At 46.2% G+C, this 23,030-nt stretch overlaps 1 protein-coding gene across 1 annotated transcript in view; it reads left to right on the top strand.

Moving 5' to 3' along the window:
• Positions 1 to 19,093: 19,093 nt before the first annotated feature.
• fbxw7 (F-box and WD repeat domain containing 7) overlaps positions 19,094 to 23,030 on the top strand; it is a 102,242-nt gene continuing 98,305 nt past the window's right edge. The window contains exon 1 of the mRNA XM_030787986.1: positions 19,094 to 19,833. Coding sequence (XP_030643846.1) covers positions 19,141 to 19,833 — 693 coding nt within the window. The 5' untranslated portion in view covers positions 19,094 to 19,140. The remainder of the gene's footprint in view (positions 19,834 to 23,030) is intronic.

The raw sequence follows: 23,030 nt of genomic DNA, 5'->3' as shown, positions 1-23,030 counted from the left end.
AGTTCCCCTGTTTTAACATGTCTGAGTGTGGAGAAGAGGAGAGACAGCCTGTTTTAAGGTGTCTGAGTGTGGAGAAGAGGAGAGACAGCCTGTTTTAAGGTGTCTGAGTGTGGAGAGACAGAGAGACAGCCTGTTTTAACATGTCTGAGTGTGGAGAGACAGAGAGACACCTTGTTTTACCGTGTCTGAGTGTGGAGAGACAGAGAGACAGCCTGTTTTAACGTGTCTGACTGTGGAGAGGTGGAGAGACAGCCTGTTTTAACGTGTCTGACTGTAGAGAGACAGAGAGACAGCCTGTTTTAACGTGTCTGACTGTGGAGAGGTGGAGAGACAGCCTGTTTTAACGTGTCTGACTGTGGAGAGACAGAGAGACAGCCTGTTTTAACGTGTCTGACTGTGGAGAGGTGGAGAGACAGCCTGTTTTAACGTGTCTGACTGTGGAGAGACAGAGAGACAGCCTGTTTTAACGTGTCTGACTGTGGAGAGGTGGAGAGACAGCCTGTTTTAACGTGTCTGACTGTAGAGAGACAGAGAGACAGCCTGTTTTAACGTGTCTGACTGTGGAGAGGTGGAGAGACAGCAGTGCTGTAGCTTCACACGCTTCTCTGTCGCTCACTGTGGTGCAACACACACGACGTCGGCAGACAGAAAGATCTGATATGAGTGGTTAGTCCTCCTTCAACATTAATTAACATTCTCATTTTCCTTTTCCCTGTCTGACCCTGAACAGGAAATTAGAAGGGCAAGGTGTTAGAGGAGTTTCTTGGTGGTGTGTGCATGCGTTTGTGTGTGTGTTGGAGTTTAAATGTGTGTGTGTGTGTGTCGGAGTTTAAATATGTGTGTGTGTCTGTGTGGGAGTGTGTGGGGGAGTGTATGTCTCTGTGCTCTGTCGGGTTTGTATGTGTTTTTTACCCGTACAAACACACACACACACACAGATGGCTGTGGTTTAACTGATATCAGATCCCTGAGTTGGTGAGACACGCTGTAGCCGCGGGCGTCTTCGTGGCGGTTTTGTGTCGAGACGTCAGGGTACGGGCAGGACTCCATATGTGGAGAACAGGGGCCAGTTCTCACCGCACTCTCATGTGTGTCACTAACACAACATGTTCTGTCTGCTTACACTGATAAAGAAACACCCTGACGGGCATTAGCCTAATCTCCTAGTCTTACTGGGTACTGACAGCCACTTTTGCTGCAGGAACACATTCTCTCTCTCACACACTCTCTGTGAGATGCTAAGTTGCTAATCGCAGTTGATTCTCTCTCTCTCTCTCTCTCTCTCTCTCTGTGTGTGTGTCCCTCTCAATGCTTCACTGAACACACCTGACCAATTGAATGCAGAGCAGACACACACACACACACACACACACACACACACACACACATACTCACACACATACTCACACACACACAGCCTTACCCAGCTAAACACTGCCTGTTCACTCCTTATTATAGGAGTCAGATCAGACATTTGCATTCCCTTTCCGTCCGTTTACAGACTCCTGTCTGTCTGCGTCCCTTCTCTATCTGTTCACTCATGGACTTCATTGGTTTCTTTTCAGGACCTCAGTAAGGCCTGTTTGGTTTGCTGCTGAAAGTTTGAGTGTGGAATAGGAGATACACAAACAGTTCTCGTTTTGATGTTGTATGTGTCCCTCTGACATGACACAGCTGGGCTCGGGTTTGGAGACTAGTGCCCAGTGTTGAGGTGAATAATGAGAATGGTTCTGGCGATTATTTCAGCGTGATTCAGCGTGGTGATTGTTTTGGTGATTAATAGTGAAGATATGGTGATTGATTTAGTGGTTAATAGTGATGGTGTGGTGATTATAGTGATTGTTTTAGTGATTAATAGTGATGGTGTGGTGATTAATAGTGATTGTTTTAGTGATTTAATAGTGATGGTGTGGTGATTATAGTGATTGTTTTAGTGGTTAATAGTGATGGTGTGGTGATTGTAGTGATTGTTTTAGTGATTAATAGTGATGGTGTGGTGATTAATAGTGATTGTTTTGGTGATTAATAGTGATGGTGTGGTGATTAATAGTGATGGTGTGGTGATTGTTTTAGTGATTAATTGTGATGGTGTGGTGATTAACAGTGATGGTGTGGTGATTGTTTTAGTGATTAATAGTGATGGTGTGGTGATTGTTTTAGTGATTAATAGTGATGGTGTGGTGATTGTTTTAGTGATTAATAGTGATGGTGTGGTGATTAATAGTTATGGTGTGGTGATTGTTTTAGTGATTAACAGTGATGGTGTGGTGATTGTTTTAGTGATTAATAGTGATGGTGTGGTGATTGTTTTAGTGATTAACAGTGATGGTGTGGTGATTGTTTTAGTGATTAACAGTGATGGTGTGGTGATTGTTTTAGTGATTAACAGTGATGGTGTGGTGATTGTTTTGGTGATTAATAGTGATGGTGTGGTGATTGTTTTGGTGATTAATAGTGATGGTGTGGTGATTGTTTTAGTGATTAACAGTGATGGTGTGGTGATTGTTTTAGTGATTAACAGTGATGGTGTGGTGATTGTTTTAGTGATTAATAGTGATGGTGTGGTGATTGTTTTAGTGATTAACAGTGATGGTGTGGTGATTGTTTTGGTGATTCTGAGAGGTGAAATTAGTTTTATTATCCACTGACTAGTTCATGGGTCCGCTGCCAGGAGCTGAAGATCTCTCATTTAGCCTGAAATTCTATTCTCTCCCCTCTCTCTCTGTCAATCACTCCGTCATACTGTGAGGTTCTTTGCCTCTTTCATCATCCTTTGTTGCTGTTCACCGAAGAGACAGATGATTTGCACATCTCCAAGGCTCAACAGGACTGTATCTGCCAGCTAATCAGGTTATACGCCGGTGATGAGAGAGAGAGAGAGAGAGAGAGAGAGAGAGAGCTGTGTGGGTGGGGGGGGGGGGGGGGGGGGGGGGTGAAAGTGCTGGTGGGTCGAGCTCAGACTGACCTTCCTTTCTCTGGCTCACCTCCGTGTCCTCCGTTCCCCTGACCTGTCTGTTCACTCAGCGTAAACCCTGATGACCGTTTTCTGCCTCCGCGAGTTGTCCAGATTGACTGACCGACCGTCTGCTGAGCTCTGAGGGAGACTGTCATGTCTCCTGGCCTGGGAGAGAACATTGGGGTAATTTTATGGCATTTAAACATTGCTTTCGCCTCATCCACCCACTGCTTCAGTGTATAGCACACGCTCCACAACCATGACAGATAATAACAGTCATTTTTATGACAGCTCGATTATATGGCCGCCCTTCCCCCTCGACTTTTTTCTTCACTACTCCTTCAGAAAGATCTTTGCCTTTTATCCTTCAAGACCTCGTCTGCAGCTTCCTGGAATTCCACTTATCCCTGACGGTGTGATTGACAGGATGACCCTCTTGAGAGGAAGGGATGGACAGAATGATGTGAATAGATGGAGTGTGTGTGTGTGTGTGTGTGTGTGTGAGGCGGTGGTGTGTTTAGGACGGAGCAGTCACATGGTAAACGGTGTTGCCGTGAGAGATCGAGGGAGCGGTGTTAAGGGACGGAGCAGATAGCGACAGGAGGAGCAGAGACGGCGGCAGTGGTGTCCTCGACTGAGACCAGCAGCGGCAGTCAGGGAGGAGGGAGCTGAGAGGAGGGGCTAAGAGAGGAGGCGTATGTGTGGATGCCAGGAAGCGCTGAGAGAGAGAGAGAGAGAGAGAGAGAGAGCGGGACGAAAGAGGAAAAAATCACAGAGCATCGAGAGCCTCTGACTGAATTGAAAGTGGCCTTTTTGGTTAGTGTGTATGTGTGTGTGTGTGTTGCGTGTAGACAGTCGGTCCCGCTGCAGCAGTGTGGCACACACAGTGTGGCTTGGTCCTGTAGTGGGGCATTCACACTCTGTCACGCGGCCGCGCGCCATCAGGTGTCTTCCGGTCCGTCTCTGGGTCCTCTCCGTCGCTCGGATACCCCGCGGAATGACTGCAGGAGCCCAAAGGACAGACTGAGAAGGCGCCAAAAACGAGCAGTGGTCGACGGCTCAGCCAATCAGCACTCCCCATCTCTCAGTGAGGCTCCAGATGAGCGGGTCCATGTGCGGCTGTGGCTGCAGCATCATCTCTTCTCTGATGAAGAGGCTGGGCCGCACCGCGTGCTGCTCACACCTGCTCTCCTGCAGCCACACCTCCGAGCACCTGCAGCGCCTAGCAACCGGCCGTCCGTCGACACAGTCCAAGGTAACGCAGATTACGGCCGCGTCCCGAGGCGTGGCGCTGTCGTGCCGTCCGGTGGGTCAAGGGAAGGGACGTTAGAACTTTCTCCGTGTTCTCTTGTGTGTTTGGACGCTGAGTGAGTGAGTTTTTTTTTTTTTTTTTGTGGACGTGGGGGAACAGAAGGATGTGGCTGTCTGGTCCGTATGACCTTGTGCTGTCTCTCTGTGGTTTTACTTTGCCATTAGAAGAGCCTTCGGAGATTGTGAGAGCACACTGCAGCAATTGATTTTGTAATGGAAGCAGGTGATTTAATGGCTATCTTTGCTGCCTTGACAACCACAGACAGGAGGTTTTTTGAACTTACCGAGGAGTCTGAAATGGAGATCTTTTCAGAGGCTCGCTCACGGCCTCCAGTGGCTGGTGCCTCTCACAGTCTGAGCAAAAGGAGCTTTTATGACATGGAACATCACTTCATTACACACTTTCAGCAGGCAAGAGAGAGACAGAGAGACAGACAGACTTTTACCAAGTGGTGGTAGGAGGGGACTTTTACCAGGTGAGAGAGGGGTAGAGAGAGAGAGGGAGGGGGCTTTTGCCAAGTGGGAGAGAGAGAGAGAGAGAGAGAGACAGACTTTCATCAAGTGAGAGAAAGACAGAGAAAGAGTGGGAGACTTTTAGAGAGAGGGACAAAAGTGATCAGAGCTTCTCATCAGTCACCTTTCCTCAGTGGAAATTGCTTAGCTAATTTCTTTCTCTCTCTCTCTCTCTCTCTCTCTCTGCCTTTTTTTCGTCTTTACTGAACACATTACCTGTCGGCTTTGCCATGACTGTTCAGTTGTATTGGTGGAGCTTCCTCTCTTGCGGAGGGCGCATGGCTTTATGTCGGTTTGACTTTGACTCCGAGAGTCTGTGGAGAAAATATCATGTTTTGGCAGAGATGATAGAATGCTTCTTAGGTACGTCATTGCTCATCTGTGACCCGAGCAGCGTAATTTGAAGATATCTTTGTTCCTCTGCTGTAATAGGAGGCTTAGCTGTGCTAATGTGGTGGAGTGTCACTGGGTCTGCAGTGCTGTCTCCTGACTCCCCCGTGATACATTACGAAGCAAATACTGGTGGATGTATGGAGGAGTGGAGGAGACTACGGGGAATATTTGTAGTTATTGCCTCATAAATGTTTGTGGAAAGAGAGAAACGCGGGTGAATCATCTAAACGAAGCGTTTGTGATTATAGTCACAGGTAGAGGCAGACAGATAAAGGTGATATTTTAAGATCTCTCGCTGCGTAATGATTATTACCACTCTGTGTCTGTAGTAAATGTTTTTCACTGTTGCAGGTGTTTGTGTTTTTGCAGATAACTGAGAGGATAGATAGATGACACTCCTCATGAGTTCACCGAGAGCCCTCAGAGACGGCCCAGAGTGCACGCTCTTTGAGATCCGAAAAAGGCCTGTGGTTTGTCAGGAGGAGGAGGAGGAGGTCACTGATGACCCTTGGGAGATGTACTGGTTTTAAGAGAGAGACAGATTTATGGAGCAGTTAAGTCTAATAGTCGTTTCAGAATGCGATCAGAAGAAAGTCTAAGATGTATTTTAGGGTTTGGAGACTTAATGATGTGGAGCTGAGAGAGTTCAGGCTAATTTACCGACAGCCCTTAGCACAGTGTCTCCTGTCTATCAGCTGAGAGGTTCTACCTTTGCCTGTTATTCTTGAGGAGAGAGACACCCCCCCCCCCTTCTCCGCCAATGGCTCTTGTCAGAAGGTCTCACTTTCCTTCCTCTGTAGACTAGCTGGGAGCTAAACCCCATTTTAGCTCGGTCGATTAATAACTTCTGCAGTGAAATGTGGAGAGCTTGGGGCAGTGGGAAGCATTAGCTGAGTATTTATAGGATTACTCGGCCTAAAAGAAGAACTTGACTCTGTCAGGGAATCTTATGACTTGGTGTGGGAAAAAAATATAATTACAGAGATTAGCATCCTCTTTGTTATCGCATATTAGCACCGTGCGGCACACAATAGCGCTAATCGCTGGACTGGCAGGAGGTTTTAGTGCCTCTGAGCCTGTCTCGCGCGGTGCTCTGACACTGCTAATTTGACTCTCGTGCCTTTTTCCCCCCTCTCTCACTCCTCCCCTGAGAGCTGTCATTTCGTAATCAGTGTTGTGGAGTCACATGAAAGATAAAAACGCACGGTAATTTAACTTAAACTGTTTCTTCAAACCCCAAACAAACGCTTTGCCCGATAGCGATAAGTCCGGCTCTCCTGTCCGGCTTAATGGATGTTGGAATCACGTCAAAGTTTTGCCACCTGAGCTGAGGCGTTCAAGACCGACCAAAGGCGGGTGTTTTCATCCGAAGACCCATGAAATGCTTTAAATAGACAGACGCTATCTTCTCAGAAGGAGAGGTATCGAGTAGCCTGGCATTTTGGTTCCCTTCTGCCTTTCTGGAGGCCAGGTTGCTGAGATGAATCACAACCGCCGTTTTGTTTGGATGAACTGGTTTGTCTCCTATTCTCTCTGCCTTGCAGAGGCCTGACTGTTCCCTCATGAAATTGGGAAATTACTCTTGTTACCAGTTTTATCCGGTCGTATTACACGTTTTTGTGGTATTCGGTGGACTCCCTAAGCGTCCCGTTGTCCGTGTGTCAGGATCCTGCGCGGAGAGCGAGTGGCCTTGTTCTCCGGGGATGCGCTCGTGTCTAAGCTGTCGTTTCGCCCTGAGCCTGGCGTTTTGGGAACGCACTTGAGCGCGTCGTTTTGATTACACGCGTCGTCGTAAAGGCAGACGACCTCCGGAGGCGATCCCAACGCGTGAGAGCTTGAATTGTGGAACTAATTGTTGGCGGCATGAATGAGTTTAAGAGCGCAGTTTCTAGGCAAAAAATAAAGAGGCTTCTGGAAGACCCAAAGCGAAGCCCACCGCCTGTCTAAGCACAGGAGTCATGTTGAACAAACATCGTGTTCCGACCCGTTGAGTCACCAGATCTTTCCTCACCTGTAGGTAGTTGTTAAGTGGTGACCAGAAATGACGCAGTAACCATAGGGTCAGGGGTTCGATTCCTGCGTGTGACAGTTCTCTGATGACATGGCCCTGAGCACTTCACCCTGCCTAAAAACAGAGAAGTAAATTCATGAAGATATGCTGCATGTTTCAGTTCAGTGTTTTCAGTGTGGGCTGAATAAGAATTTTCTTATCAGACTTATTTGCTCTCTTACCCGGCAGTCTCTGTTTGTTCAGAATCAGCATGCTTTGACTGGAGCTCCTCTGCTTGCCTTCAGGCATTGCTTCCTCACCTCTCATTGGTTGATTTAACTCCTAGCCCCTCCCAACAGCAGCACTGAACTCTGCAGGGCAGAAACAGACTTACCCCGCTGACTCCCAATCTGCTCTCTTAATGACTCTGTTTGTAAAATGAGTGCTTTGGCTTGTCTGTTCTGACTTTTCTCTGATCTTGGGGTGTGTGTGTGTGTGTGTGTGTGTGTGTGTGTGTGTGTGTGTGCGCGTGCGTGGGTTTTTGCGTGTTCCTGTATTTGTTTTTGTGTGTGTGTCTGTCTAACTGCTTATGTGTGTGTGTATGTGTGTGTGTGTGTGAATGTGTGTGTGTGTGTGTACGTCTGTCTGTCTAAGTGTGTGTGTGTGTGTGTGAGGTGGTTGGACTATTAAGAGGTGTGAGTGTGTGGTGTCAATCTGTTCACCCCTCAGAGGCTTACAGATGATGAAGTCTCTGAGCAAACAAACTCCAGATTATGTTTATTTAATATGGCATCCACCAGCCCTGCCCTGCTGGCACTGCTCTCCCGCACCTCTCGGCTGGAAAAGGCTTTTTTTGTCCTGGTGATTTACATTTTGGAATCAATACAACGGAACTTTCTCCACACACTAAATGGGGCATTATGCATTTTCTTTTATCTTTCGCCTGCGTAAATGCCCTCAGGCCCTGTGTAGTGGTGTGTGCCCCCACCCCACATCTGAAGGGTAAGTGTGTGTCAATAAAAAAGGCTTTAGCCAAACTCTCTCTAACATCCTATTCATGTGTTTTCATCTAGCAACTTTCATTCAGACTGACTGAGAGACTGACTGAGGGGCTTAAACTGCTTTGCAGACACAGAAAGCAGCACAGAGAAGGAAAACAGAGAAAATGTGAACAAAATGTGTAAAATGCCCTTCAGAGCGACATATGACAGCATGCCTGTCCATCCACCTGGCCTGCACTCAGCTGTGCTCAGAACTTAACGATGGCTCTGATTGGTCAAGAGCGGAGATGAAGACAGGGGTGTGGTGTGCTGGAGGGCTGGACCAGAACCTCACACTACACGGGCCCTCTGCGTGGCTTTCCGCGCATGCGGTGCATGCTGGGTAAAGACCGGCCAAAACCAGAAGGAAAGGATAGAGATTTGCTGGTCTCGTACTCCAGGCTCTTAACAGGACGTCACTTTGCTGTTGTGCCTGGACACGGCCCTGCCCTCCATCAAAGGCAGGAAGTCTTACTGGTGAGTGGTACCGGTGTCGATCCGGTCCGTACGACCTGACTTACTGTTTACAAGCCTCGTGTGTGACCGCAGCCGGGCTGAGACCAGGAAAAAGCTTTTAGTCAATAGAAGTATCCCATGTTTGTTTGTCCGTAATGCTATGAATAGGCCAGAGGACTGCTACAGGCATTGTATAGAACCGACCAAAAAATGCTTCTCTGCCGGGTTTTCTTCTCCTCTGGGTCCATTAACGCGGAATGAAAGCTCTCACTCGGAGATTTTAGTCAAATGTGGGCAGTGAAAATGGCCTCCTAGATTGTGTTAGAGGTTTTATTTGTGTCGATGGTGAACTGTGACCTGTCTGACTATGCGTGTGAATGACTCGTAGATGCAGCAGGTGTGGAGTGTCCAGACAGGCCAGTTTCTGAGGATGTAGAAGTCTGGAGAAAATAAAGGTTTAACTGCCTTATGTGGTTTATCTGCCTTATGTGGTTCATGACAAATCAGACAAACACGTCTGCTGTGTGTTAATCCGTGGGTTACAGTGTTAATCCGTGGGTTACAGTGTTAATGTATGGGTTACAGTGATAATCTGTGGGTTACAGTGTAAATGTATGGGTTACAGTGATAATCTGTGGGTTGCAGTGTAAATGTATGGGTTACAGTGTAAATGTATGGGTTACAGTGATAATCTGTGGGTTACAGTGTAAATGTACGGGTTACAGTGTAAATGTATGGGTTACAGTGATAATCTGTGGGTTACAGTGTAAATGTATGGGTTACAGTGATAATCTGTGGGTTACAGTGATAATCTGTGGGTTACAGTGTAAATGTATGGGTTACAGTGATAATCTGTGGGTTGCAGTGTAAATGTATGGGTTACAGTGTAAATGTATGGGTTACAGTGATAATCTGTGGGTTGCAGTGTAAATGTATGGGTTACAGTGTAAATGTACGGGTTACAGTGTAAATGTATGGGTTACAGTGATAATCTGTGGGTTACAGTGATAATCTGTGGGTTACAGTGTAAATGTACGGGTTACAGTGTAAATGTATGGGTTACAGTGATAATCTGTGGGTTACAGTGTAAATGTACGGGTTACAGTGATAATCTGTGGGTTACAGTGTAAATGTATGGGTTACAGTGATAATCTGTGGGTTACAGTGTAAATGTATGGGTTACAGTGATAATCTGTGGGTTACAGTGTAAATGTATGGGTTACAGTGATAATCTGTGGGTTACAGTGTAAATGTATGGGTTACAGTGATAATCTGTGGGTTACAGTGTAAATGTATGGGTTACAGTGATAATCTGTGGGTTACAGTGTAAATGTACGGGTTACAGTGTAAATGTATGGGTTACAGTGATAATCTGTGGGTTACAGTGTAAATGTATGGGTTACAGTGATAATCTGTGGGTTACAGTGTAAATGTATGGGTTACAGTGATAATCTGTGGGTTACAGTGTAAATGTACGGGTTACAGTGTAAATGTATGGGTTACAGTGATAATCTGTGGGTTACAGTGTAAATGTATGGGTTACAGTGATAATCTGTGGGTTGCAGTGTAAATGTATGGGTTACAGTGATAATCAGTGAAATGAAGCAGTGCACTGTGTCTGATGTCCTGTGGTTGTTATTAGTGGGCAGTTTGGCTGTGAGACGCAGACTGGGCTGAATATGATAGATAATAAACACCACTCCTGTGACTTTTTTCCTTTGTTTTTTTCTATTCTGAACTTTCTCCAAATATGTACTAATGGTTTTTTTGGTCTGTGGTAAAGAGAGCAGTGCTGTTTTCTGCTGACTGCGGTAATGGGAGCTGCGGCGTACTTTCAGTTAGCCTGATGAGGAGAACAGGAAATCAAACATTACGTCTGCTCACAAGAGCAACATCTTACAGGGCTTTCAACATGTCAGGGTTTTCTTTTCCAGCATGGGCGTTTCAGCCACGCCTCTGGGCATTTAACCGCCACAGGAGAGGATGTTTGTGCTGTGGTCATGTTGTCATGTTTGTGTCTGTGTGTGACGTGTGTGCATGCATGTGTACACGTGTGTCTGTGTGTGTGTGTGTCTGTGTGTGTCTTGCGGTATGACCTTGTCCTCAGCGTGTTTCTGAGTGAGATTCCTGCAGGTCTCTGGTAATGTTGAGTCATTCCTCTATCACAGTTGTGCTGTGGGGGCACCTGTCCCTGGCCGCGTCCCCCTCACACGCTCCAGCTCACCCGTCTTCTGCCGCTGCTGCGCAAACCATTCAAACAGTGTGTGTGAGGTGGAGGGGAGCAACCAGTCTCCTCTGTCTGTCACACAGTAGCCTCCTGCATGTTTAAACACGTACACCCCCCAAATCAGCGGCCTTCTACATCCCTAGGCCCCCAGTCCTCTGCATACAGTGGTGGTAAACCTCTTTATCTGCCTGAACCCTGTTTTCTCAGGGTCCTGTGGAAGAGCGCTGGGCTGGACCTGAATCATGCGTACTATGTCCTCTGTACTATGTCCTCTTGTGTACTATGTCCTCTGTACTATGTCCTCATGTGCTGGGCATGGCAGTGAGACAGCATTAGAAATGCCTGTTCAGATTTAATAAACCTGAAAGAATTGAATCAGATCCTTCTAATGTAAACTCCCCCACCAAGCTTTCTCTCTCTGTATGTGTGTGTATGTGTGTGTGTGAGTGTAGGTGAGAGTTGGTGTGTGTGTGTGAGAGTGGGTGTGTGTGTATGTGTGTAGGTGAGAGTGTGTGTGTGTGTGTGCATGCTTGTAGATGTGTGTGTTTCTTTTTGCTGATGTGTGTAATGCTGTGACTGTCTCAACACTAACAGTAATGTCACACACACCGGTTTGCCGTGTGTCTGTGAGGCTAATCACAGGAGGCTTGGAGGGTCAGGTCTATTCATAGGCTTCCGCTCAGCTTCTCCCCAACCACAGACTACATTTCCCATCGGGCTACGCTGCAATTTGAGATATGTCTAATACTCCACTTTGGTGCAATGAGACAGTATCTCACCAATACCAGCGTTTGCAATCAAGGTCACAACCCCGTAACATTTCACTAGAGTAACTTCTTCTCTTCCCTTCCTCTTCCTCTTAAAGGGCCAGAGGCTTCACTTTGTCTGTCAGAATGGAGGGTTTGAAATGTTGACTGTCGATCGATAAACACAGAGGAGCAGAGCCTGAATCATTTTGGCTGCATTTTAGGATCCCCTTAAGCCCCCACTCTGACCAGGCTTTGTCTCTTTGAGGTGAAAAATTTTTCTCTGTATGTTTTCCGCTTTTGGAGTCGAGAGGTGACGTGTGTTTGACAGAGTGGTGTGACAGTCCAGTGGAGAGAATGTTTCTGTGTTGCTGGGAGATGGTCTCTCTTTCTTTCTTTCGACAGGAGCAACAGGAGTGTTCAGAGGTGTTCACTGGTGTTCAGTGATATTCAGTGGTGTTCACTGGTGTTCACTGGTGTTCAGTGGTGTTCAGAGGGCCATGCGTTGGTGTTCTCCTCAGTAATAAGTAAGGGAATGACACTCACCCATCCTCTCCTTCGATTTATCTGGTGGCTCGGCTTCGCCTAAACTCTCACTGCCTCTCTGGCCTTGTTCCCCCGGCAACACGCCAAGACTGGCAGCTTTTAACGGTGGAGCTCTATAATCCATTATAAAATAACTTTTTTCTTTTCTTTTTTTTTTTTATATCTTTAGAGTTCTGCGAAACGCTGTCTGCGCGATCCCGTTGCGCGACCGTCTGCAGTTTTGACCTCTGTCTGTTTCAGACAAAGCTATTCGACCGTCGATTATGGCTGTACCGACAGGCATTGTGTCTGCTGGCGGCGGCGGCGGAGATGTTGATTGGACGGTTTATGCTTGGCTGGGCGGCCGCCCGGTATACCACTCTGAATACACTTCTAAGCTGGGTTCAATTGAGTGGCATCAAATGTTTTGATGGAGGTTTTGTTGTTTCAGGCCCTGTCTTTATAGTTGAACGGTTTCAATAGTGTCAAAAAGAAAAAGAAAAGAAGAAAACTGATGGGCAGTGCTGTGGGGTTTTATTCAGTGTGGGAGGGCTGACTGCCGGTCAGAATTATTGGCACCCCTAAATTGTAAGTACAGAATTTAGAAGATCTTCAAAAATAAATGCAAGTGAACCAATTTTGTGAAATCAAAATATGTAATAAAACGTCCAAAGCAAAAAAATGCTTTCATATAGTGAAACAAAAAATACAGACATGAAATGTACGCTGGACACAATTATTGGCGCCCTTTTGATGAATTGAACTCCTCAAACAAAATAAAAAACTGATAGGACTCACCTGTGCTTAATTTTCAGTGTTCACATGACCTGAATTAACCAATGAGTGACTGTTTTACTGCATAAAAACGGGCTGATTGTTTCCAGTTTCTTTTTCACAATGGCGAAGAGAAGAGAGCTGTCTGAGAGCATCAGAAACACGATTATCAAAAAAACATAACGAGGCAATCGCCAAAGATCTTCAGATCCCTGTTTCAACAGTTCCTAATGTTATCAGGAAGTTTCTCGGTCATACAGCTGTTAAGACGCTCCCAGGACGTAGCACAAAGAAGGAATTCAATGACAGAAGTCTGCAAAGGTTGGTGCGGCTTGTGGAAGAAACGCCACGCGAGATATCTAAAGAGCTTCAGGCTGACCTGGAGTAATCTGGAGTGACACTAAAGCAGGTAGGGCTCCATGGGCGAAGGCACTATTGAAAGAAAGGCACAAACAGGCAAGACTAATGTTTGCAAAAACGTTCATAGAGAAGCCGCAGTCTTTCTGTGATAATGTTCTATGGACAGATGAAACCAAAGTAGAGCTCTTTGGGAATCCGGTGCGTCAGTTTCTTCTCAGGTGATGAAATGAGGCCCATGAGAAAAAGAACACCCTGGCTACAGTGACACATGGTGTCGGTTCTGTCATGTTGTGTGGCTGGTTTGCTGCCTCTGGTTCTGGAGGCATCGAGTGTATCAAAGGAATGATGGAATCAGAAGATTGCCAAGGCATTTTAGAGCGAAATGTGTCACCCAGTGTCAGAAAACTAGGTTTGAGGTGAAGGTCCTGGGTCTTTGAGCAGGACAACGACCCAAAGCACACATCCATCAGCACCTAAGAATGGTTAAAAAGGTAGAGATGGACTGTTTTAAACTGACCGGTGTAACGGATCTCTTCTCCTCCAAGAAATGGAAGAACCAGTCTCGTGTTTGCTGTCTGTTTTTATTCTGGAAGGCAGTTAAAAGAAAACTTAAATTTCTTCAAAAAAACAATGGCGTGTGATTACCGCAGACCCGCAGCATGAAGAATTCTTCTACTGGGGGTTTTCCCACACACACATACCGAACGACAACGACAATCATACACTCCACTCAATCCACAACAACACAAATTCAATGCCAGAATCATTCCTTGCTACCGATTGTATAGTTTTACATTGACTTATCAAAAATTAATTCCAGAATACAGAAGAAACCCTTTTTTTTCTTGTAAAATACAGAAACACCCTTATTACCAGCCTATACTAGCTTGATACACTCGCAGGAATGTTACAAAAATGTAAAGAAACTATATACATGAAACGTACCTGGAAGGCACTTAAAAGAAAACTTAAATTTCTTCAAAAAAACAATGGCGTGTGATGACCGCAGACCTTGAGTAGACAAAAGGGGAAGAGAACATAAAACACATGCACTATAAGACAAAATCAGTCACTCATTATACTAGCAAAGCGAACGGTCGGAACAAAAATTTGGCGCCAGTTAACTACACACTAAATTGTAAAATGAAAAACGCCCAAAAACTTGTAACAACCTAACAAAACATTACTTTTATCGTCAATATATTTGCTAGTATACCCAACAGTCAAAGTGCAGTGAAGTTTTTAGATTATAACATACTATTTCTCAAATCCTTATTAAAAAACGAAATGAGGAGAAATGCATTAACGTACCCGCAGCATGAGGAACTCTTCTACTGGGGTACGGCAACTCGGAGGGACCAAAATTAAACTATCTGCGGTAAATCACACACCACTAGGGGGCTCTTAAACACCATTTCTTTATGCTTAACTTTATGAAATTCATATAGCAAATTGATAATAAATATTTACTTCATTTTCTAACTCTGTTACACCGGCAGTGAGAGCTTGAATGCGTAGCAATGGAAGAGTGGCAGAAACTACCAGCAGACGAGTCGAAGAGGCTTCTCGACGGTTACAAGAAACGGTCACAGACTGGTCATTGTTACCAAACGTTCTGCAACCAAACGTTAGTGAAGGGTGCCAATAACTGTGTCCGGGGCACATTTTGTGTTTCTGTTATTTCACTATTATGCAAGTTTTTTTTTTTTAGTTATTTTTTTTTTACTTTTGTTCAGTAACATTGACCATTTTATTAAAATATTCTGATTATACAAAATTGGTTCATTTGCATTTATTTCTGAAGATATTCTGAATTATGTACTTGAAATCTAGGGGTGCCAGTAATTCTGACCAGAACCGTAGATGTATGAAGCATGGCTGAAGGAAAGGGTGAAAGTTTGTCTGCCGGGTTGGATCCATTAATTCACAGAATGAATGTAAAGATGATGACGTCTGAGTATCATTCAGGGTATTGAACAGGATTCTGTTCCTTTCAAATGAAGCTGAAGGTTCCATGAGGTCCTTTTATGACATCACCATCCTCGTCCTCATCCATCAGGTATCACATGCATCCTGTCATCAGAGAAGAGCTGAGTTAGCTCTCTCTCTCTCTCTCTCTCTCTCTCTCTCTCGTTCTCTCTCTCTCGTGTTCTCTCTCTCTCTCGTGTTCTCTCTCTCTCTCGTTCTCTCTGACATGCAGGAGTGGATTGTCCTTTGAGGAACAGCTGGACTCTTCGATCTGTCTGAATGATTTCGGTGCATTTCCCCAGAGTGAAACAGATGCTCCTCTCTCTCTCTCTCTCTCTCTCTCTCTCTGCTCTCTGCACTAGAGAGCCGTGGAGTGCTCAGGTTACTGTGAGCTGTATGGTAAAGCCACGTCAACTGACACTGGGCTGAATGCCTCTCTCCAGTGCTACTGAAAAGCAGTGCTACTGAAAACCAGCACTACTTGTGTGCAGTCTGCATCTTAGCCACACGTTTCCAGCAGAGTGATTCCTTTTGAGGTGTATTGGCTGTACAGTTCTAATCATTTGTATGTAGATGTGTGTGTGTGTGTGTGTGTGTGTGTCTCGGTTCATCTTTGTGAGTACAGTTGAGTGATTAAAAAGCTGTGTCTTCTTTTTATGAAGGTCTGTGGTAAAGATTTACAGCTCTCTTTCTGCTTTGTATGGGATACAGCTGTCTGTCTGTCTGTCTGTCTGTCTGTCTGCTTTGTATGGGATACAGCTCTCTGTCTGTCTGTCTGCTTTGTATGGGATACAGCTCTCTGTCTGTGTGTCTGTTTTATATGGGATACAGCTATCTGTCTGTCTTTATGTGTGTCTGTTTTATATGGGATACAGCTCTCTGTCTGTCTGTCTGCTTTGTATGGGATACAGCTCTCTGTCTGTGTGTCTGTTTTATATGGGATACAGCTATCTGTCTGTCTTTATGTGTGTCTGTTTTATATGGGATACAGCTGTCTGTCTGTGTGTCTGTTTTATATGGGCTACAGCTGTCTGTCTGTGTGTCTGTTTTATATGGGCTACAGCTGTCTGTCTGTCTGTGTGTCTGTTTTATATGGGCTACAGCTGTCTGTCTGTCTGTCTGTCTGTCTGTGTGTCTGTTTTATATGGAATACAGCTGTCTGTCTGTCTGTGTGTCTGTTTTATATGGGATACACCTGTCTGTGTGTCTGCTTTATATGGGATACAGCTGTCTGTCTGTCTGTGTGTCTGTTTTATATGGGATACAGCCGTCTGTCTGTCTGTGTGTCTGTTTTATATGGGATACAGCTGTCTGTCTGTCTGTGTGTCTGTTTTATATGGGCTACAGCTGTCTGACTGCATGCTTTACACCAGGGGTGTCAAACTCCGGTCCTGGAGGGCCGGGGTCCTGCTGTTTTTCTTGTAGATCAACTAAATAGAATATCTGATTGACTGAAGAGTGTCCACACCTGTTTTCAAGGTGAAAATCAACAGGTAACTAAGAGGTGAAAACAAAAATCAGCAGGACCCCGGCCCTCCAGGACCGGAGTTTGACACCCCTGCTTTACACAGAGAGAGACATGAGGAGTCTGTCTGTCTGTGTGTGTGTATGATTAGGGCTGCATGTGTGCCCATGATTTAAAATGTGCACATGCTTGTTTTCAGTAGTGTGTGTGTGTAGTATTATTTTGTATTGAGCTGTTGGACCAACACACTCTCACACACACACACACCACACACACATAGTCTGTCTCTCTTAATTACTTACCCTGTTGACATGGCGGGGTTGGAGTAGTGTTAATGTGAGAGTGGATGAGAGCCAGGGCCCTAAATCAAAGGGAGAGCACTCTGCATTGTCTTACAGCTTCACATGAATTATGTCTTAAAATGATCATCAGTCCTCAGCCTTAATCATTCTCCCCCTCTCTCTGTCCTACCCCCCCCCCCCCCCCGCCTTCCTGCCTCTCTTTGCATTATGGGTCTGAAGGTGGGTAAACTGAAGCTCTGTTGTGTGTCATTAGAACTTGAGAGGTTGCAGGCAGGAGAGAAAAATATGACCAATCTCCACATACACAGTGATCAGTTTATAAACAAAACAAATCAAGCTCTCAAAAATGGACAGAGTGCCTGGGATGTTCTGGTCCAGATTTACTCTGTTTACTATGCTGAGTTAGGATCTTCAGTTTTACCTCAAAATTCATCTTTATTTATCTTTATTCCGATTTTATCTCCGTTTTCTCCCAGTTTGGGAAATTGTGGTAATCTCTGATCATTCCTAATCTCCCGTGCCATCCCACGGCAGCCGTGTGGCCGATGAAACCCTCACACCCAGAGGAGTCTGAGTGTCCCTGACAGCGCTGGAGCAGTGAGGAGGAGCCAGGAGGACACTGCTCCTCCACAGCAACTCCTCCTCGGCCAGTCCTGTGTCCCCCTGCTCACAGTCAAGTGTTCCCTTAATCAGATCTGTGGTGTGGAGGGACATTACATTGTGTGAGTGTGTGTGTGAGTGTGAGTGTGTGTGTGTGTGTGTGTGTGTGTGTGTGTGTGTGTGTGTGCGCGAGTGTGTGTTTGTATATACTGTAAAACAGACTGGAAACTAAGCTCCTGGTTGATTAATGCTGTCTGAGAGTACTGATGTGTCTGGCTTGCTCAGGACTTTGTCGTAATGGACCGCCATCACCATGGTAATCACCTTTGTCATAATGGACCGTCATCACCATGGTAATCACCAAAAGCTATGAAGCAATCAGGCTCTGGCTAATGAGAGATGTTCAGTTCAGTTACAACCTGCTACCACATCAGGGCTTTGGTCAAGCTTTCTGACTGCGTCAGAGAAAATCCAACGGAACCGCAGTCTGAGTCCAGGTGACCAATCAGAGGCAGGGAGAGGAGGAGTCTGAGGCCCAGGAAACAGTATATGAACAGAGTGGTAGTTTTCCCCCTGAATTTTTTTTTAGTGCGAGAAGGAGGATAGTTGCTTGTGAGTGGAATGGAGAGAGGGAGTGATGACTAGATAGACAGAGAGAATGGCTGTGTGTGTGTGTGTGTGTGTGTGTGTCTGTATGTATATGTGTGTGTGTGTGTGTGTGTGTGTGTGTCTGTATGTATATGTGTGTGTGTGTCTGTGTCTGTGTGTGAGTCTGCCTTGCAGTACTGGTCATCTGTTACTCTAGTACTCCCTCTATTGGCTGTATGTGGAAACTGCATAAGTGCTCCAGACTTTGTCACTATGTAAAGTGGCAGTGGAGAGGCCTAGCCGTGACCCCAGTCTGACACACCAGGCTGTCCTTGTCCTCCTGAGGGCTTTGCTGAGCAGGATGAGGTGCATTAGGGAAGATCTGCAGGAGGAGCTGGGGTCTGGAGACCTGCTGTGTGTAACAGCACAGATCCCACACCTCAGCTTTCCCTCCCAGTCACTGAGGGCTGAATGGAGCGTTTATGCACCGTGAACTTTCAGTCAGAAATGCTCCTCTCTGTGAAACCTCTGGAATAGGACCCACTCTGCCCAACTAACAGCTGTGCGTGGATCCGTGTGAGTGTGTTTGTGTATGGGGGTGTGTGTGTGTGTGTGTGTGAGTGTGTGTATGTATCTATAGTGTGTCTATGTGCTGTGAAGCTGTGCGTTTGACTTGTGGTTTTCCTGTACGGTGGACTGAGAGAAAACCAAAACCTTTCCCTGGAGTAGAAATGGATCACAGTGTCAGTGATTTCATTCAGACTCATGAATTGAAGATAAGAGGCTAACGTCACCTGTTTAGGATGTATGCACTGATAACTCACTCTCTCTCTCTCTCTCTCTCTCTCTCTCTGTAGAATGCCAAGCCTTTCCCGTCCTCAGACAGTCTGGTGAAGGTGCAGGAAGTAGCAAGCTGGCTGTTGGAGATGAACCAAGAACTGCTGTCTGGGGGCAGCAGCAGGAGACGGCCACGCCCGGGCGGCCCACAGCGAGGTAACGCCCACTCTGCCCGTCCAGCCAATCAGGCGGCGGCGGCAGCCAGTGAGGAGGGCGTGGCAGAGGAAGAGGAGCAGATGAACCAGGTGCTTGAGGAGGAAGAACAGCAGCAAGACAGAGAGGGAGACAGAGAGGAGCAGGGCGGCGCAGAGCCCTGGGCGTCAGGGGAGCCCGCGGGGAGGGACAGACGCTTGGAAGACTCTCGGAACGAGGTGAACGGAGGAGAGAAAGGCGCACGGTGGGCCTGGGAGCAAGAGCAGCGGCATCGCCAGCGGCAACAGGAGGAGGACGAGGAGGAGAACAATAACAGCGGCGGCGATGGAGGAGTGGCCCCTCCGCAGGCGGAAAGGGAGGATGAACGGACAGAGAGAGAGGAAAGAGGGAGAGAGGATGAGGATGGAGAGGTGGTTGAAGATGAAGAGATGGATCAGGAGAGCGATGAGTTCGAGCATTCGGAGGACAGCGAGCGAGAAGAGGAAGAGGAGGAAGAGGAGGAGGAAGAGGAGGAAGGCGTCCACTCTCCCTCCGTCAGGGGCGGTGTGTCGGACTCTAATGACAACACGGGTCAGCGGTCAGGCCGACAGCACCAGAACCAGAACCCTCCTTCACTCTTCACGAACAAGGTAAGAACTGACCCAGAGTGGGTCTGTCTTCTCTCTCCTTCTATTTCTCTCTCTGTCTCTCTATATCTCTCCCATCTCCTTTCTGTCTGTCTGAAAACATGTGTCTGTGTTTCTGTCTGTCTGCCTGCTCATCAGCCTTTATCTGTTTTAAGTGGATGTGTATATATAGAGTTCTGTGTTGTGGCTGAGCCAGGCCAACATCAATGACATGTCTGTTTTTATCAACCAATGAAATGCCAGGATTTTAAATTTTCCGGCATTGCTTTCTGGTCTGTGGCCGTTTTTGAGTTTGGTCCAGACAGATCACGTTGCGTTAGGTGCTCCTGGGGATTCCAGGTTGGACTTGCTGTTTTTGTCACTACAGTCATTGATGGGTAGAGCAGCATGTTGCCCTGTGGCAGTGCACAATGGTCTAAATCATGGTGTCTGGCGCCCCCTGCTGGTCTGAGACCAGTCTGTGTTACTGTTCTTGGTCTCTGAGGCTTCCTGCTCACACATACACACACAAAAGCCAGGCTGAGAGTGACTTTTTTCCCTCCATTTTCACGGCTGACAGAACACAATGCATATAAGCACTGTGTGCTTCCCTACCGGCATTCCGCTTTCACATGTGGTGTCAGCTTGTCAAAATTCCTACCTCACATACACATGAAATCGACATCTGTGGAGTCGTTTTACGGTCGGGGTGCTTGTGCCGCTTTCACGTTAGCGCTGTGGAGAGTCCGTCAGTTCTCTGAACAGACCTACCCTAGTCCGTCTAACACAGTTAGTTCTCTGAACAGACCTACCCTAGTCTGTCTAACACAGTTAGTTCTCTGAACAGACCTACCCTAGTCTGTCTAACACAGTTAGTTCTCTGAACAGACCTACTCTAGTCCGTCTAACACAGTTAGTTCTCTGAACAGACCTACCCTAGTCTGTCTAACACAGTTAGTTCTCTGAACAGACCTACTCTAGTCTGTCTAACACAGTTAGTTCTCTGAACAGACCTACCCTAGTCTGTCTAACACAGTTAGTTCTCTGAACAGACCTACTCTAGTCCGTCTAACACAGTTAGTTCTCTGAACAGACCTACTCTAGTCCGTCTAACACAGTTAGTTCTCTGAACAGACCTACCCTAGTCCGTCTAACACAGTTAGTTCTCTGAACAGACCTACCCTAGTCCGTCTAACACAGTTAGTTCTCAGAACAGACCTACCCTAGTCCGTCTAACACAGTTAGTTCTCTGAACAGACCTACCCTAGTCCGTCTAACACAGTTAGTTCTCAGAACAGACCTACCCTAGTCCGTCTAACACAGTTAGTTCTCTGAACAGACCTACCCTAGTCTGTCTAACACAGTTAGTTCTCAGAACAGACCTACCCTAATCCGTCTAACACAGTTAGTTCTCAGAACAGACCTACCCTAATCCGTCTAACACAGTTAGTTCTCAGAACAGACCTACCCTAGTCTGTCTAACAGTGCTGCTCATAACCCCCTTTTCCACCAACAGGAAACTGGTTCCGCTCTGGTTCACGCACCAAATTTTGAACCATTCGGAGCATTTTGACCAAAAATAAATTAATTTGGAACCTAAAGAGTTGGTTCCTAGCTGAAACCAAAAGATAGCTGGTTTTTCTTACGTCAACCGTGATGAAATCAGTGGATGTGTCAAAAAGCTCGCAGGTAATCAATGCGATCCCCCATCTTGCTACTACTGTTTACTCCCATTGTCCGTGATGACGCATCCTTGATTACAATGGTTCCTCTGAGAACTGGTGGAAATGCTGGTTTGCTAGATAGCACCAAGGTTCAAAGAATCCTGAATGAAACCAGTTCAAGAAACCGTTCCCTGTTGGTGGAAAAGGGGTAACAGATACCAGCTCGTGCAGGCTTGCCACTGCCCTCTAGAGGTAGTCTTATTTATAGTTCTCACTGTCTTTAGTGAAACAGGGGCCATGAGAGGTTTTATTCTGTGTGTGTGTGTGTGTCTGGATAAAGATGTGCTGAGAAGCTGAGGGTAAGATGCTGTGGGCGGGTGTGTGTGTGTGCGCGCACATAAGGGGGGGTCATTCAGGTTCTCTCTGGCTGGCCATTGGACAGATACAGTAGTAGTAATCATTAATAATCTTGACTAATTGTGAGTGACAGACTGAGTGGAGGACCAGTGTGGGCCAGGAGAATGTTAATGTGCTGGAAACTGGAGTGGTCATGACTAGCTCCCAGTCCCAGTCCAGTTTGGCTAGTCTGCCCTGTGTCTGACATTTAGAAACAGCTCAGTTCTCATAAATCACCCGGCCAGTCCACTGAGACCTCAGCAACAACCACAGAGGGTGACGTATGGACACTGGACTACATGAGGGGTCATTTCAGTCCTCTGGTGTGTGTGTGTGTGTGTGTGTGTTTATTGGATGATGAACTCTGGTGGTCCTTGCTAAGGACAAGTCAGAGGCACTGACCAGTGTAACCAGGGACTGAGAAGCTTCTGTTGATTCCAAATGAAACTGAATGTTCTGTTGATTACGAATCAAACTTGACATTCTGTTGATTACGAATCAAACTTGACATTCTGTTGATTTCGAATGAATCCAAACGTTCTATTGATTCCAAATGAAACTGAACATTCTGCTGGAAGTAAAGCCTCTTTATGAAATCTACTCTTTAATGCTGCTCTCCAGATCACAATCAGTTGCTGCAGTGGGTGACCATCCTGTAACTGAATACAGAGTGTTTCTCCGCTCTCTGTATTTCTCCCATATCCTCTCTGTCTATCTGAAAAAAAAACAGGTGTCCCTGCTTCTATCTATCTGCCTGCTCATCTGTTTTTATTTTCTGGTAATATTTGCCGCGAGGTTGGTGCCAAAACAAACACTTAGATTTTTCTTCTCTCAGTTCTTTGCTGTGGCTGTGCTAGGATCTTGAAGTTTTATCCACCAATGACTGAGCTGTCTTTATCCACCAATGACAGAGCTGTCATTATCCACCAATGAGATGGCTGTCTTTATCCACCAATGACTGAGCTGTCTTTATCCACCAATGACAGAGCTGTCTTTATCCACCAATGAGATGGCTGTCTTTATCCACCAATGACATGGCTGTCTTTATCCACCAATGACAGAGCTGTCTTTATCCACCAATGACAAAGCTGTCTTTATCCACCAATGATATGGCTGTCTTTATCCACCAATGACATGTCTGTCTTTATCCGCCAATGATAT

This window comes from Chanos chanos, chromosome 11 (assembly GCF_902362185.1).
Source record: "Chanos chanos chromosome 11, fChaCha1.1, whole genome shotgun sequence".
Lineage (NCBI taxonomy): Eukaryota > Metazoa > Chordata > Actinopteri > Gonorynchiformes > Chanidae > Chanos > Chanos chanos.
The sequence above is the reverse complement of the archived record's forward strand: the minus strand, read 5'-3'. Positions and strand labels throughout refer to the sequence as shown.